General features: G+C 39.0%; 1 protein-coding gene across 1 annotated transcript; it reads left to right on the forward strand.

Annotated features, from left to right (window-relative positions):
• The first annotated feature begins 364 nt into the window (after window positions 1-364).
• Window positions 365-13,782, forward strand: LOC117371672 (leucine-rich repeat-containing protein 38-like). Its single transcript, XM_033967370.2, has 2 exons — window positions 365-1,757; window positions 12,230-13,782. The coding sequence occupies exons 1-2, from the start codon at window positions 1,130-1,132 to the stop codon at window positions 12,475-12,477; spliced, it is 876 nt and encodes a 291-aa protein (XP_033823261.1). The 5' UTR covers window positions 365-1,129; the 3' UTR covers window positions 12,478-13,782.
• Window positions 13,783-14,788: the final 1,006 nt, after the last annotated feature.

Below are 14,788 nucleotides of genomic sequence, written 5' to 3' on the forward strand. Positions count from 1 at the left end.
ATGACAGATGCATCTATGCATGCATCTATAAATACTTATTCCTTTTTAGTTCCCTTTCTTGTCAGATAAGGTGACCTACATGAAAACAATTCAGTACCTTGTGGGGAAGATTCTCAACAAGGTCATTGTTAAATTTTTTATATATTTTTTTGTTTTATTAAACATCGATTCAAAGATAACAACACAAATATTACATTTAACTTATTTTACTGAAGTAGTTAATGTCATCAGTGCTTGTTTTTATAGTTCGTTTTCCTTTTTGTCATTTATTCCCACACTATAGGAAGTGACATCACATGTTGACAGCACGATTCAGACCCGCCTCCCTGAAAATAAGGCGAGGGGAGAGGGCATGAGACACACAGTAGAAGCTTCGGAGGCAGTGGAGAGATTGGCATGGCTGAGTGCAGCTCTGCTCTGCTCTGTGCACGACTGGATCCATTCTCCACGACAACGCAGCCCTGACACACGGCCGGACGACGGAGATTTTTGTTCTCACCATGCTGCACACCATCGAGAGACAGCCAGGGAATAAGCAGGGGGGATAACCTTACCGCACACTTGAGCGATGTAGCGTGGGCTTCTCTCGTGTGTCATTTTACAGCGCCTGGCTTATCCATACGCACACTGGGACTCAGTGGAGGGATGCTGCCATGTTATTCTTGCTTTGGCATGCCTGATCTACATGTCTGGTTATCCTTTTGTGTCAGAGACCTTATAGTCTTTGCGGATCTGTGGCGTCGGGTCAACAGTGGCATAGTGTGGGGCTGACAGACCCCCTCCTCTCCCCTGTCCTTCGCGTGTGCCTCGGGCTCTCATCAGTCTGCTGGCTGTGTTTACGTCTCTCCCTCCCTCTCTCTGAGGGTCTGCTTCCTCCCGTATCCCTGTCTGCTTCAGCCTGTTACATGATCTCCTAAAACACACACTTTGTACTGTTACGCTCCCAAGCTCATTGTGGTCTGTTGTGGCATCACAATGCTCCTCACTCAGGATTGATCCCTTTCACCCCTCCACCCCCTTCCCTCTTGCCCTTTGACCCTTCCCTCTTGTGTGTTACCCGACTTACCCTGAGTATTCTGTGGATCCTTGCCCTAAACCCACCCTTCCCCCAGTCTTTGTGCCCCTGACCATGTTGCCATGCGTCCGCTGGCTGCGGCTGATCCTCCTCTCTCTGTCCTCTGTGTTCTGGTCGCGGGCAGACAACTGCCCCTCCAGCTGCTTGTGCCCAGACCCCCACACTGTGGACTGCAGTGGCCGTGGACTCACCCGTCTTCCTGAGGAGATCCCGCTGGATGTCCGCCGTCTTTTACTGGCTGACAATTGGATCCCACGCATCCCCTCGGACTTTCTGGTTCTGTACAGTGACTTGGTCTATTTAGACCTCCGGAACAACTCCCTGTCCCAGATTGAGCCTGGGACCTTAAGCACATCCTCCAGGCTGGTCTTCCTGGACTTAGGTAGTAATAATTTGACTGAGATCCCTAAAGGCACCTTTGGGGACTCCCGTAGCTTGATCAAACTCCGTCTAGGCAACAATCCTTACCTGAGCATGGTCAGTGAGGATGCTTTCTCGGGCCTCACCTCTTTGAGAGAACTAGAACTGGAGCGTAATGCATTATCCACCCTAAAGGTGGGGGCACTGAGCCAGCTGCCCTCCCTGAGAGTGGTTAGACTAGAGGGCAACCCTTGGGTTTGTAACTGCAACTTTGCAAACCTGTTCACCTGGCTCATGGAAAACAGCCATAAACTTCCTAATGGTGAGTATTCACAATTTCTTTTCGAGTGCTCCTTCTCTGACCACAACACAGCCCATCACCATAACACACTGGTTTATTTATGTTGCCCTGTAGCTGAGGGAACCCCCTCCCTCAATCCTCTGTGCTAATTCTGTCGCTTTCTTCCTCCGCCCCCTCAACACATTATGTGTGAGGCTGAGAGTAACATGAGACAATGGCACTTGTTTCAAAACAATTTGTTTTTAATAATTTGAATTGTTTTATAATTTTGAGTCACTGTGTCAATATGCAACTGTGTCATCAATGATATCACCTTGACTATATCTCACAGCATTATTTCAGACATGACAATACAAACTAAACCTTGACCTTCATGTAGATAGTGTGTAATTGATTCATGTGGTGTACTTCCATTTATACACTACACACGCATACACAGTGCACCTTGTAATTGAGCAACATTATGGATTTTCTGTCATCCACACACACTGCTGCTTTGTTATTGAACATATACTCGGTCCAAATGGTAAAATAAGGTCACACAGGGGCAGTTGATATACTTACATATTACAATGTGAGGCTAAATTATTACTGTTATACAGTACATTGGTATTGGTACCAACCAGCTGATATTCAGTTATGACACGGCTGCGGCTGTAAAAGCTATTTTTTGGTTACATTTTTAAAATAATATATTTGCAAATGTTTGCTTATCTGATGCAGTTTCAATTTATGTTTTGTGGCTTCTCTTTCAAGGCTCTAATCATGATAGTGGACAACCAAATACCTCAGCAAATAACTCAAATGTTTGCCTCTTCAAGATGATATCATGAGCTTTTAACTTGAGGTTACGTGTTATTATTATTATTTTTTTTAGCAGTAACCAAGTGTTTTACTTTTACTGAAGGTCAACCATGTGCAGTGTGCAATGGATTTCTACAAGTGTCCTTAGGCACACAGAGGACACGAGCATGGCTAACAACACGTGGAGCTGAGGAGGCTAAAATAAACAAACCTGCCAATTCAGCCGAACACTGGAGAGCCTCATGCTGTTATCAAGTTCAGATCAGTGAAGGCTTGTTTGGCACTTATTTGAGTTTAATTTAGTGATTGTACAAGAGGAGTGGGTTCTAGGCAAACACATCCAAGAGGTTATAACTGTTTTTATAGCAGAGATCATAAAAACTAGCATGTATGTCATGCATATTTTGTCAAGGTTATTTGGGATTGTAAAGTTTTAAGAGCTGCTAGTATTTGCTTCAGACATAGAAATTAATTCAAATGTTTTCCCTAAAAATCTATAAATTTTGGTTTTACTGGATTTTCTATTCTGTTTGTGATGTGGTTAACACAACTCTTCCAAAATGCCAGTTTGCTTCCTTTGGAAATTGAACATTTAGTCCATGCTTTTCATATCTTTCACATTTTTCTGCGTGTACTGGCCCAAATTAGCACAAGATTGGACTGTTGGACTGGGGAGGAGGTGAACTTGATAGACTGGTGAGAATGTTTCATTTCCCCCCCAGCGAAGAGCTCTGAATGCATTAATCATGTGTTCTAAGTATTGTCAAATGCACCACTTGTAATGAATTGCATTAGCTGTGCTAGCCAGGCACACATCAACAACAAAGATGAAGCAAAAGACCGAGCCAAGCTTCTGCTGCGGCTGCCAACTGGCCCCACACATCACCAAATGTAATTCCCCTAGTTCATATGGCCCAATCGAGGACTGATATGGGACCCTAGAGAGAATTGCATTTCCAGGTGCAGTGACTTTTTATACATACACTACTAGTCAAAAGTTTGGACAGACTTTTTTTTCAATAGTTTTTGTTATTTTCATGGATATTTACATTGCAGGTTTCAACGGAAGGTATCAGAACTATTAATAAACTCATATGGCATGTAGTAAACAAAAAAGTGTGAAAACAATTTTAGATTTTAGATTTCTCAACATATTTTTGTCTGATCATTGCTTTGCACATTCTTAACTATCCCTGACAAGGTACTCCTGTGTAGTGAAAAACCATTTCAGGTGACTTTTGAGTGAAGGCCAAGGGTTTGCAGTATGGTCAACAAAGCAAAGGATGGCTATTTAGAGTTTTTTTTTTTTTTTTTTTTTTTACATAATTCTATACATATATACTTAATTCCATACATACTTGTTCCATGTACTTGATTTCTTCAGTATATATCTACAATATAGTAAATATACATAAATACATCGAATGAGGCAGTGTCGAAGCTGGTATACCACATTGTTCAATTGAATGAAACTTTATTCCAGATTCATGGTCCATTATTGAAACAAACACAGCTACAAAATATTTTGTAGTAATAACTGTAAATGAAATGACTGATATTATAATATTATTATTGTCATATACTTTATATAGTAATTGCAGTTTTAGGAGCCATTGTACTGGAGTGCAACATTGATATACTTAGTGTTAGTATCTCATTTTAATCGCTTCATAGCACAACCCCATTCCCTGCTCTCATCTGAGTTCTCATCATATCATCCTTACATTTGAGTGTAGTATTTTTGACGGTTTATCTGCGTGTTATGTAAACCCACACATCGTGTGGTCTCAAACAGGGGTCTGCCATGGTGCCAGACCTCATTAACATAATGAGAGAGCTCCAAATCTCAGGCATTGACCTATTCTGTGTACGGGTGCATTTTACACAGTTACACAATAACAGATGGACTCTCATTAGTGAGATAATCTTGTTTCAGTAGTAATCTCCATAACTGGTAGGCTTTCCATGTGTTGTCGTATGTGATTGAGAACATGAACCAGAAAGGAAGAAAATTGATTGTTGGTTTACTTCTTTAGTAGCTTGTTAATGTGTAAAGAGAGAACAACACATGAGAGGATATTGATCTGCTGCTTATGATGGATGGATGAGGGACTGCCTGTCTCCATGGAGATGTAATTGCTTTGCCTAAAATGTTCCTCAGTATGGCATTCAATTTCAATAAGACAAGCAGGTGGCCCGACTATGCCAAGTTAGTCTTTGGAGCGGCTCACTCACTCTGGAACACATGTTTTCAATGTATTTTTGAGCATTAAAAACACCTGCTCTTGGAGGAATATAGATGCATAGTAATAAATCTATGCAAAGTTAGGGGTTGAGATTTCATGATTTGTGTAATAATAAAGTCATGTAATAATAATGTACTTGTTTTTTGTTTCTTATTATAACATCTGATTTGATAAAAATTATTTTACTCTCCAGTAGTCATTGGCCAGTTTTTGGATGTGTTTTAATTCAACAAGATACAGCTTAACCAATATATTTAGATCTCAAATGCAAATACGTTTACTTGGGATGGCTGTCTGTCCTGTGAGAGACTGCACAGCAGAGCTCGCTCCAAACCCAATTCCCTTTCCATTTTTCACGTCTTGATTTCCCTGGTGATTTGAAGTTCGCCAAACAGTCTACTGGCTGTTTGCATAACTTTGATTACTGCAGGTCAGCACCAAGAGAGGGAAACTCTCCTTGAGCTACCATATTTGCATGATATATTTTCACTTGTAGATACTGAATATAATCTGGATATATTGTTGTTTTGATATATCTCCAAATTATGAAAGTTGTAACCAAAAGAGTTTCGAATGTCTGGAATGTTATGGAGTATGACATTCAATGTTTATCTACTGTATGTCCATGGAGACAAAGCCTGTGACACCATCAGCTCAGGTCAAGTTACAGGTTAAGTCTGTATAGAGACAAGCCTGCTCATAGTCAAATCGTTTCTCTTATTTAGCAATAAAAACATCTGCAATGGAATAAATGCAACATTTATGCCATACTATGGAGCATTCCAGGCAAGGCAATACTACAAGGATAAATAATGGAAATAAGCTAGTTACACACCCTCCACCGGAGGGGAAATATATATATATATATATATATATATATATATATATATATATATATATATATATATATATATATATATATATATATATATATATATATATATATATATATATATATATATATATATATATATATATATATATATATATATATATATATATATATATGTAGTGCACCTTTAAGTAGAAGCATTTAATTATCCAGGTGCACATTTTTAGCTACCCATCAGCTTCATACATGTTTTACTGTGCGGATGAGTGTAAACATGATCCATGGCTGTCTCCAGTGCTCTTGGGTTAAGGATGAACAAAGGCTATGTATAATTCAGACTGACAGCACTCTGTGGCACACTGGCCAGAGTAATTGGAGCCACAGTTGCCTACAGGCCGGAGAGGTCTGCCCTCCATAAGAAACCAGTGTGTTGTGACTGTGTTATCAACACTGACTCAAGCAGTTTCACTACAAAGTTCAAAGTCAGTATTTTTTGTTTTGCTTCCTATCACGTTCCAGACCCTTGGAGACCTGTTAGTGTGTAAGCAAATCTGATGCCATTGATGCGTGTAGCATAGCCCACATACTCTCACTGCCTGACATGACATTATTGTCTATCTTTACTTAGCCACGGGCTTGGGATGAGAAAATATCCACTCCATTAACACAGGGCTGACACCTTCTTTTATCTTGGCCTAATTTAATCTTTAGTTAAAGGTGGGATGGAGCTGTTGTGAGGATGGCTAATGTGAGAGGGTGAAGTATATCTAAGGATGATTATGCACAGAAGTACCAAAATAAACTTTTGTATCAGGATATTCTCATACCAGCATTTCACAAGGTTGTACCCTGATCAAAAACACTACTACTACTACACAGGCACTACTGTCTAGAGCAGTGCTTCACTACCAGGGGTACTGGGATCCTCAAGTCAATCTTCAGATCTTTAAGAGGAGTTTTTAGTCATTTATATTACTATTGTAAACAAATATATTAGCTTAGTACCCAAGTTAGGGGGTACTTGGTGTGTGAGACAAAGCTTAGGGGTACTTGAGCCATAGGTGGGGAATAGAGTATCCTTTACAACAGAAAAACTTCTCACACCAGTAATTTATTTACCAACCGGAACATGGCAAATTTGTAAATAATAAAAAAAAAAAAAAAGATTACGTGATGAAGGCTAAGGGCCGATACATGGCAACTTTGTAAACAAATCAGTGGTGTTGAAAGAAAAACAATGTGCAAGAGACTTTTTTTATTTTTTGAATCTTTATAGAGCCTCAAAACGCTTGGTTCCAGTATCCTATTGACTCAGCCATCCCTGTTTTCAGTTCAAATGTAGGAGGGTCCAAGCAATTTAAGAAAGTTTACAATATAAAATGCAAACATTTTAATTAAAATGAAATAAATATAGCCCCATTAAAGTCTAGTCAAAGGGTTTATTGGAATTTGAAGCACACATCAGAAGAGTACTTGGCTTGCCTCTCTGTTGTGTAGCACAGATTTGTAGTGCTTGAGTGGCTGCATAAAGCACTTTGATCATAATGCACAGTGGGTCATTCATTACGATCATTAAAGCAGAATACATTTAATGCTTTTATTTTATGTTGAGCAATGGGCTTTTGTGTGGGTGCGTTTGGGCTCCATGTTGTGTGTGATGTTATGGAGCGGGAGCAGGAGGATTCCCCCTCGATGACTCACCAACCCCCCCTCCCCCCGTCACATGTGCTCTCGTCACTGTGCAGCCCATTCACACGTTCACCTCTCTCCTCTGAAACCTCCTCGGAATCACAGACCGCCACAACACAGCACTGACTCTTAAGCCGATTTGATGAGACAAAAATATAAAAAGTAGAATATAAAATAAAATATACGTGATAGATTCATGAGATTGAATGAATACAATGTAAAGAGTCAAATGCAACCTAAGAAAAAGTCATTTTAACCACAGAACCACAGACAATTTTCAAGAAATAGTTTTAAAATGTTTATTCGCAGAGTTGGCTGTTGCGATAATTTCACAAGTTAAGGCCTACACTTTGATTTAGTAACATGACATGAACTTTAACTCAAGTCCTCAGAGAGCACATTGTGTAGATATTACTTAGGCCTCTCCGGGTGCAAGGATCAATGTGGACAGACAGTGAGGTGTTGACGGAGGGGGAGATACAAGGCTCCAATATCAGTCTGTCACTACAAGCTAGATCAATCAAAGCAGCAGACAGTGCTGAGCCTCTCCCTTCACTGGCTGTAATCCGAAAAGTAATCCATCAAGTGTCCGCACTGCATCCGAACATAGCTGTACCGACGTAGAGACATGATTTGTGCCCTACTCCTCACTACAGCACTCTCCCCCAGACACACATTAGCAATCATTACACTGTCCAGGAGTCCTTTAAACAATGTTAGGTCTACATTTATAGTGCACTTATATAGACTCATCCCATTCAGAGGAAATACTTATCCTTATTTAAAAGGTGCTTGAATGACTGGCAGGTTAAGCATTGTATAATTTTTCAATACATTTTTAATTTACTGTTTCAAAAACGTGTGCTCTCTGGTGAGCTCAGATTTGCTCAGTGTTTATGTTCAAGACAGAGAGAAAACAATAAAATGCTCAATTAAAATGTGCTCTGATGTATTGCTTCATATGCAAATCATTCAACCGGTACTTGTTCTTTATTAGGAATATGTAAATGAGTAGCATTATTGTACTACACATATTAAAATCGTACATGCATTTTCTGTTATGTCTATATTATGAAACTGATGAGAGAACAATCAATTTAATAACCATTTTCTTTCCAATTCTCAAACAGTGTTTTATGTTAATGCGTGTACACATGAATACCAGCATATGTATGTGATTTTTTGTACATTTTAAATATCCCTAGATGAATCAATGGGTGTACCTATAGTGATTCTCCAAAGTTATTAAGTCCCCTACATCACCATAGATTTGGCGTGTCACTTTTAGAGGTGTGCACATTATTATAGCCGCTGTGTTTGATCAAGATAAACTCTATGCAGGGGCCATGTGTTAACCTGGACCATCTCATTTACACAGACTGTTTTATCAAACCTCAGGCAGGAGCAGAGGTCTGTCGAAAAGCCACAACCTCAAAGAGGGATATTCTGTATTAAGTGTTCTTTGAATATACCCGGTAAATATGAACTATTTATCTTCAACAAAAACAAACATGACAGGAAATACAATATATTGGATTTCCAAATGTATTCAGTTTTGACTTTGCTTTGATCTTGTTGAGCAAAGACACAAAAGGAGATGTATCTTTCTCTGCTCTCATGGAGAGCATGTGTGGTATTGATTATTTATGCAAATCAGTGCTAATATTTTAGTCAATCTTTTCTGATGATGTACCCAAGTCACTTTTCTTGATTTGATCCATCTATTTTGTTTCTTTTATAAACCAAATGAACCAAACCAAACATGACGACTCTTGACATGCATACTAGCTATTACTATACTATAGTATAGTATAGTGTACTATACTATTTTGTTTTTGAAAAATGTACAGTGTTTTGTGTATTTGAGGATGAGGCCTCTGAAAGAACTAACTGACACAGTACATTAAATTATAGTAAATGACGTTGGCCTTATGTTACCCAGGCTGTGGTTGAGACTGGACCCTGTGCTGCGGTCTGGGTGATACCGTATCTGCAGCTGTCCAAATGTTAAGAGGAATGTGAGAGTTTGTGGATTTGGGATTCGTATTACCCAACTTTATTAAGCTCAGAGTTTGGTTACTGAGTTAATGAATAGCCCAGAGAGTCAAATGAAAACTATTTCCATCCCATCACTAATTTACAGATCTTTGCCACTATCACTTAACATGGTTTCAAGCTTTCTTACACCTGCTTGTGAAAGGCCCAGGTAATTTACACATTTAGCACTAGCCAAAGGTAAAGTAAAGACAGGTACTACAGTTAGTATTGTGGAGACCCATACAGTACTTTGATGTGTTTAAGTGCATTTGCATTTTCAGTGAAAATACCACCCACATTACAAGGTTTCATCTTACCCCAGTGCCCACCTTTTCTCACTGTAAGCCTAGGTACTCTGAATCAATGGAGTTTGATGTTTAAATGTCATTCATGCCTGTCTCACTGTAGATGAGTAGTTTAAAAGCAAATATTCAATTAGTATTAGATGTGTAGTTTAAAAGCAAATATTCAATGAGTATTAAAATTATTAATACTAGTATTAAGCTTAAAAATAATGTATAGCATACTGTTAAGAATCATTGTGTATTGCAGACCATACTCCAACTCAAAACAATAAAAGCAACACCTTAAATCTTTCGGGAGTGCAATAATTCCATTGATAACAGAATCTATACTTAGGATGTTTAAATGCACACCAGGAAAACTAGATTTTTTCTCAAAATGCTTGTAAATCCAGGAAATGATTGAGGTCCCAATAACATGTGAAGTCTGTACGTACTTGGATGCCTTCTGCATATAACAGCACATTGCAATTTATAATAGGCCATAGATGAGGAGAGGTATTCAAGTGTACAGGGTAAGAAAGATCCAGGAAAATATTAGACATGTGTTTGGACGTGTACTCAATCATTTTAGATCAGTAGCAGTGAGAAACTACAATCTCTCCATTGAGCACATGTTTCTCCATTGTTTTGGTTCCGCTTGGTTAAAGTTAAAACTACCAGAGCTTCAATGTCTTTATTTGTGCTCCAAGTAACACAGAGTGTTAGAGTGGTCAGACAGGTTGTAGTTGGTTGAAGTTGGTTTAGTTTAGTATTGGTTATAGTTTACTGTGAATGTAAACCTATTGACTGAAAATTCCTGTGTTCAACTAAGCACATCACTTGAGTAATGTCTATTTGCTCATTGATAAAATAAAAGCCTCATAGGACTTGACTTTGTTAACTGTGAAGATGCACTTTTGACTTTAAAAACTACTGTACACCGGATCTGCCACTGATCATACTTTTGTTCATGAGTCACTAAAAGTCTTGTGCCCTTGAAATCCAATAAACCTACGACACTGTCTTTTTCCATAGAAACAATAAAGCCAGTGTCTGTAAGGAGTCAAAGACAAAGTGGGCAGAGCAGATTTATGATGCTCTCAATCGGAGATGAGTCCGGTCAAGGTGCCCCTGTCACAGCTACCACACTTCACTGACACATAGCTACTCTTTAAAAGGCAAAACACAGCCACTTTTCAGCCAATGTTATTTTTCTGACAGTTTAATTTTAATGTGCATTTTATTCGCTGACTTAGTAGGAATTGTGTCTTTCTGTCAGAGCTTGTGTGTGTGTGCGACCCTCCTCTGCTTCACTGTGAGCAGCAGCAGTCTGTGGGCGGTGCTCTGTGTACACAATGCAATTTCAACTATGAAGACTTATGATCGACCTTGCAGTTATTAAATCAGCCTCCACTGTTGGAAGAAAAAAAAAAAAGATTACCTGAGTGAATTTGAGGTTGAGATTTGGTTTGTAATTTAAACAGTTGCATTGGCTGCAGGAGAGTGATTGAGTATACTCTTGAAATGTCAGATGACTCTGAAATATATGTATAAAAAATCAATATTATGTTATCACATTTATCACAGACAAAATTAGAGTTTAGTTCAGTGTTTTCTCCAAATTTTCACACAAATTACCACCTAAGAAAATGGCTGCCAAAAACAAAGTTGCCATAAAAAAAAGGTCACATATTCTAATATTTGGTTGGACCATCTTTAGCTTTGATTACGTCACACATTCGCTTCTGCAATGTCACAAGATTTATTTCCATCCAGTGTTGCATTAATGTTTCACCAAGGTCTTGCATTGATGATGGTTGAGTCTGACCACTGCACAAAGCCTTCTCCAGCACATCCCAAAGATTCGCAATGAAAAGGTCTGGACTCTGTGGTGGACAATCCATGTATGAAAATGATGTCTCATGCTCCTGAACCACTCTGATGAATCCTGGCATTGTCATCTTGGAATATGGCCGTGTCATCAGGGTCATTCAGTATATTCAGGTGTCAGCTGACCTCATTCTTTGAGCACAGACTGTTGCTGAACCTAAACCTGACCAACTGCAGCAACTCCAACTTGTTTGCTTAGTTAAATCCAGGTGGTGATTTTCCCATGTGTGTCTATAAATAAAACAAATACTAAAACTTCAGATGGCCCCTTGTACCGTTACATGTACCTCCGTTTGAGAAACACTACACTACTTTATTGAAAAGCTTGTTGTTAAAGTGGTAACAAATTATAGCTGGAGAGTCTGACTTTGAAAACATGAAAGGAGAAGGGCTCTCATAAACCAGTTGTGTTAGCCACTAGCAGAGTTTTAGAACAGATTTTTCAGACAGAAAAGTGAAGGTTGGAACACCAAAAGACAGCCAATCAACTCTCATCCCAAATGTCTGCTGGTTATCCACATGGATCTTTTTAACAGGTTTGCGATCTATAAAATGTTTTATAATTATATACCTTATGGTCTGTTGAGACACATTTTTTTCCTCAAACCAATTTTGATCTTCAAGACAACCCTCAATCAATTTATGAGACGTTTAGGTTGTTGATAAAAATGCAATGCCTTGTATGTAACCTCAGCTTTTTGTTTTTTGCAGGGGTTGAAGGTATGGAGTGCTCCTTGCCTATGGACGGGCGGCGCGTGTCCCTCACACAGCTCTCAAAAGACAGTTTCCGAGAGTGTCAGGCCACTCTGACTCTCACAGACCTGCTCATCATCATCTTCTCCGGCATCTCCGTCTCCGTGGTGGCCATCATGACCAGCTTCTTCCTGGCTTCTACTGTTCACTGCTTCCAGCGCTGGAGTAAAGGAACCAAGAGTGATGAGGAGGAAAGTGAGGAGTGAGATATTCTGCAGAACTCTTTTTAATACTTTAAAGCTGCAGCAGTCACTGATCTGAGCAGACTGTTCCCTGCTACGATTTACACTAGAATGGTTATGTTGTGATGGCCAAAATATGGTCAACGGGAGAGTAGGGGATGACTTATAGCTGTTATTAAAGTTAGGCAGACCACGCTCCGTTGGCAACTCATATTGTACACTTCACTCTCATTTATGGCCAGGGGTCTTGGGTTGTGGCTCTCTGTAATAAATAGGTCTAGATTAATGTAATGGGACTGCCAGTGCTATAGGGACAGTAAAATTAGTTTAGTCCAAGGGGCAAATGTGTTGTAGTCTTAGAAATTCCACAACGGGAGTCTCAGACACCAAAATTAGTGCTGCTTTGTAAGGCGAGAAATTACCTCTGCAATCAACTGCCGAAATATGGACGTATCCTGCCATGTCTCTTTTGAGTATCGACATATTGGTGGTCAGTGGATAACAAGCACTATAGAAGTTCAAAAAGCACATTTCCAACAGATTTGGTAAGGAACAGTTTTAGATTGTTTGTGTTTTCAATGGGCCTGGGCAGATACCATGTGACACAAAGTCACTGAAACATTGGTTTTACATTTCCCATCCACAGAGCCAACAAACCAGGCAGGATTCAAGGCCCTTTTAGCAATTCATCTATCTTGTTCTAAACCAACCTGTGCCATACCAGCCTGGTAGAAATGTGTTCCTTCTCTCCTCTCTACTAAATAACAGTTGACTACAGTAACTGTGTACTGTAGTTTAGCCAGCTGCTGTTTTCAGTATGCATTAAACTTACATAACTCATTGTGTACAAACTCTTGTACAATCAGCATATACTATATTAGAATGACTGCAGATTGTTTGATTCACTGAACTGTTTAGAAAAGAATATATATATTGTCAGCAATATAATCTTAAAATGGTGGAAATATAGTTTATATGTAACTACTGTGTCAAATAATGCACTTTAAATGATTCATGTAACTCGGGTGAGCTCCTCCATGTGAACTGTTTGCCAAAGAGAGGGGCTTGATAAGACGCTGTTGTGACTGATCCTCACAGTGGGACTGCATTATAACCAAATGCTGGTCTTCAAACTGTACTCAGTTGAACTCCAAAGATTTATTTTACATTTCATAACCAATGTAGCTGATTCAACGTGGCTTTGGATAACCTCAGAATATTTACAGAGCAGCAGAGGCAGTAAAATGGGCTTGGTCACTGGTGGTAATTTGTACATTTATTTATGCTATCCAAACAGGATAACTACAAGAAATAAATACCATCTACTCACATGCAGCTTCTGGTGCCTTTACTATATTGTGATTTTGTTAGTTTTTGTTTCTGTGTTAAAAATATGTTGTTTTAGAGAAAACAATGCTAATGTTCAAAAATGATCTTACAACACAGAGCCAAGCAAGTTATCTTGCATTTGAGCTTTGTCTTAATCCACAGGCCACCTTGCAGCACAACATTTGAAGACTGAATTAGTCAAAAACCCTATCATAACTTAAACCCTAAGATGCAGGTTGATGACATCACATTAATGTGACATATATTTGCTCTAATGATCCTGGTATAAGACCCAAAAATGTTCTTGAATGCCAACATCCTGCAGCACAGACAGTGCCAAAACAGTGCTCTTTGTGTGAAGTCTCTCTTGCAGAATTTTGATTTCAAACACAGAAGCTCTGAACTTGTGTTTTTACCCACATCCTACGGCTGTCGAATGGAGTGGGTCTTCACATCTTTGTAAAGTATGAATAATTCAGCAAATAGAAGATATGGAGCAGAAAGGATGTCACAGACAGAAATGTAAATGGCAACCAACAATGGATAAAAAACGAGATCTGAGCTGTGAACAATTTCTTCTCTCAGTGCAGATGTGAAAAGAAAAAACAAATATTGTGAACGCTAACAGATTGCTGAAGCCACAGTGGTTTGTGTTCCTCATTAGTATTGCCATCAGTAATAGTGAAAGGACACTCTACATGCACATTTCCATGTAATAATGAACCTGTCATGTGACTTTCAAATGTCATACAAATGTAAACTTTGTAGGATAATAAATACAGTATAGATAGTTGCCTGCTATAATGACTCACGCAGTGAATGACTGAGATGGAGTATCAAGGGAAAATGTCATGGAAATGTTAATACTGTTGAAGAAATCTGATTCTGTGTGAAAGGTAATCAATAATACTAAAAGTCAGTAACAAGCTCAAAAGTAACTTCAGACCAACAGCCAGAAAGTAAAATGATGAGAGGATAATGAAACTGTTAGGTTACTGGAGACAAA

Source organism: Periophthalmus magnuspinnatus, chromosome 5 (assembly GCF_009829125.3).
Source record: "Periophthalmus magnuspinnatus isolate fPerMag1 chromosome 5, fPerMag1.2.pri, whole genome shotgun sequence".
NCBI lineage: Eukaryota > Metazoa > Chordata > Actinopteri > Gobiiformes > Gobiidae > Periophthalmus > Periophthalmus magnuspinnatus.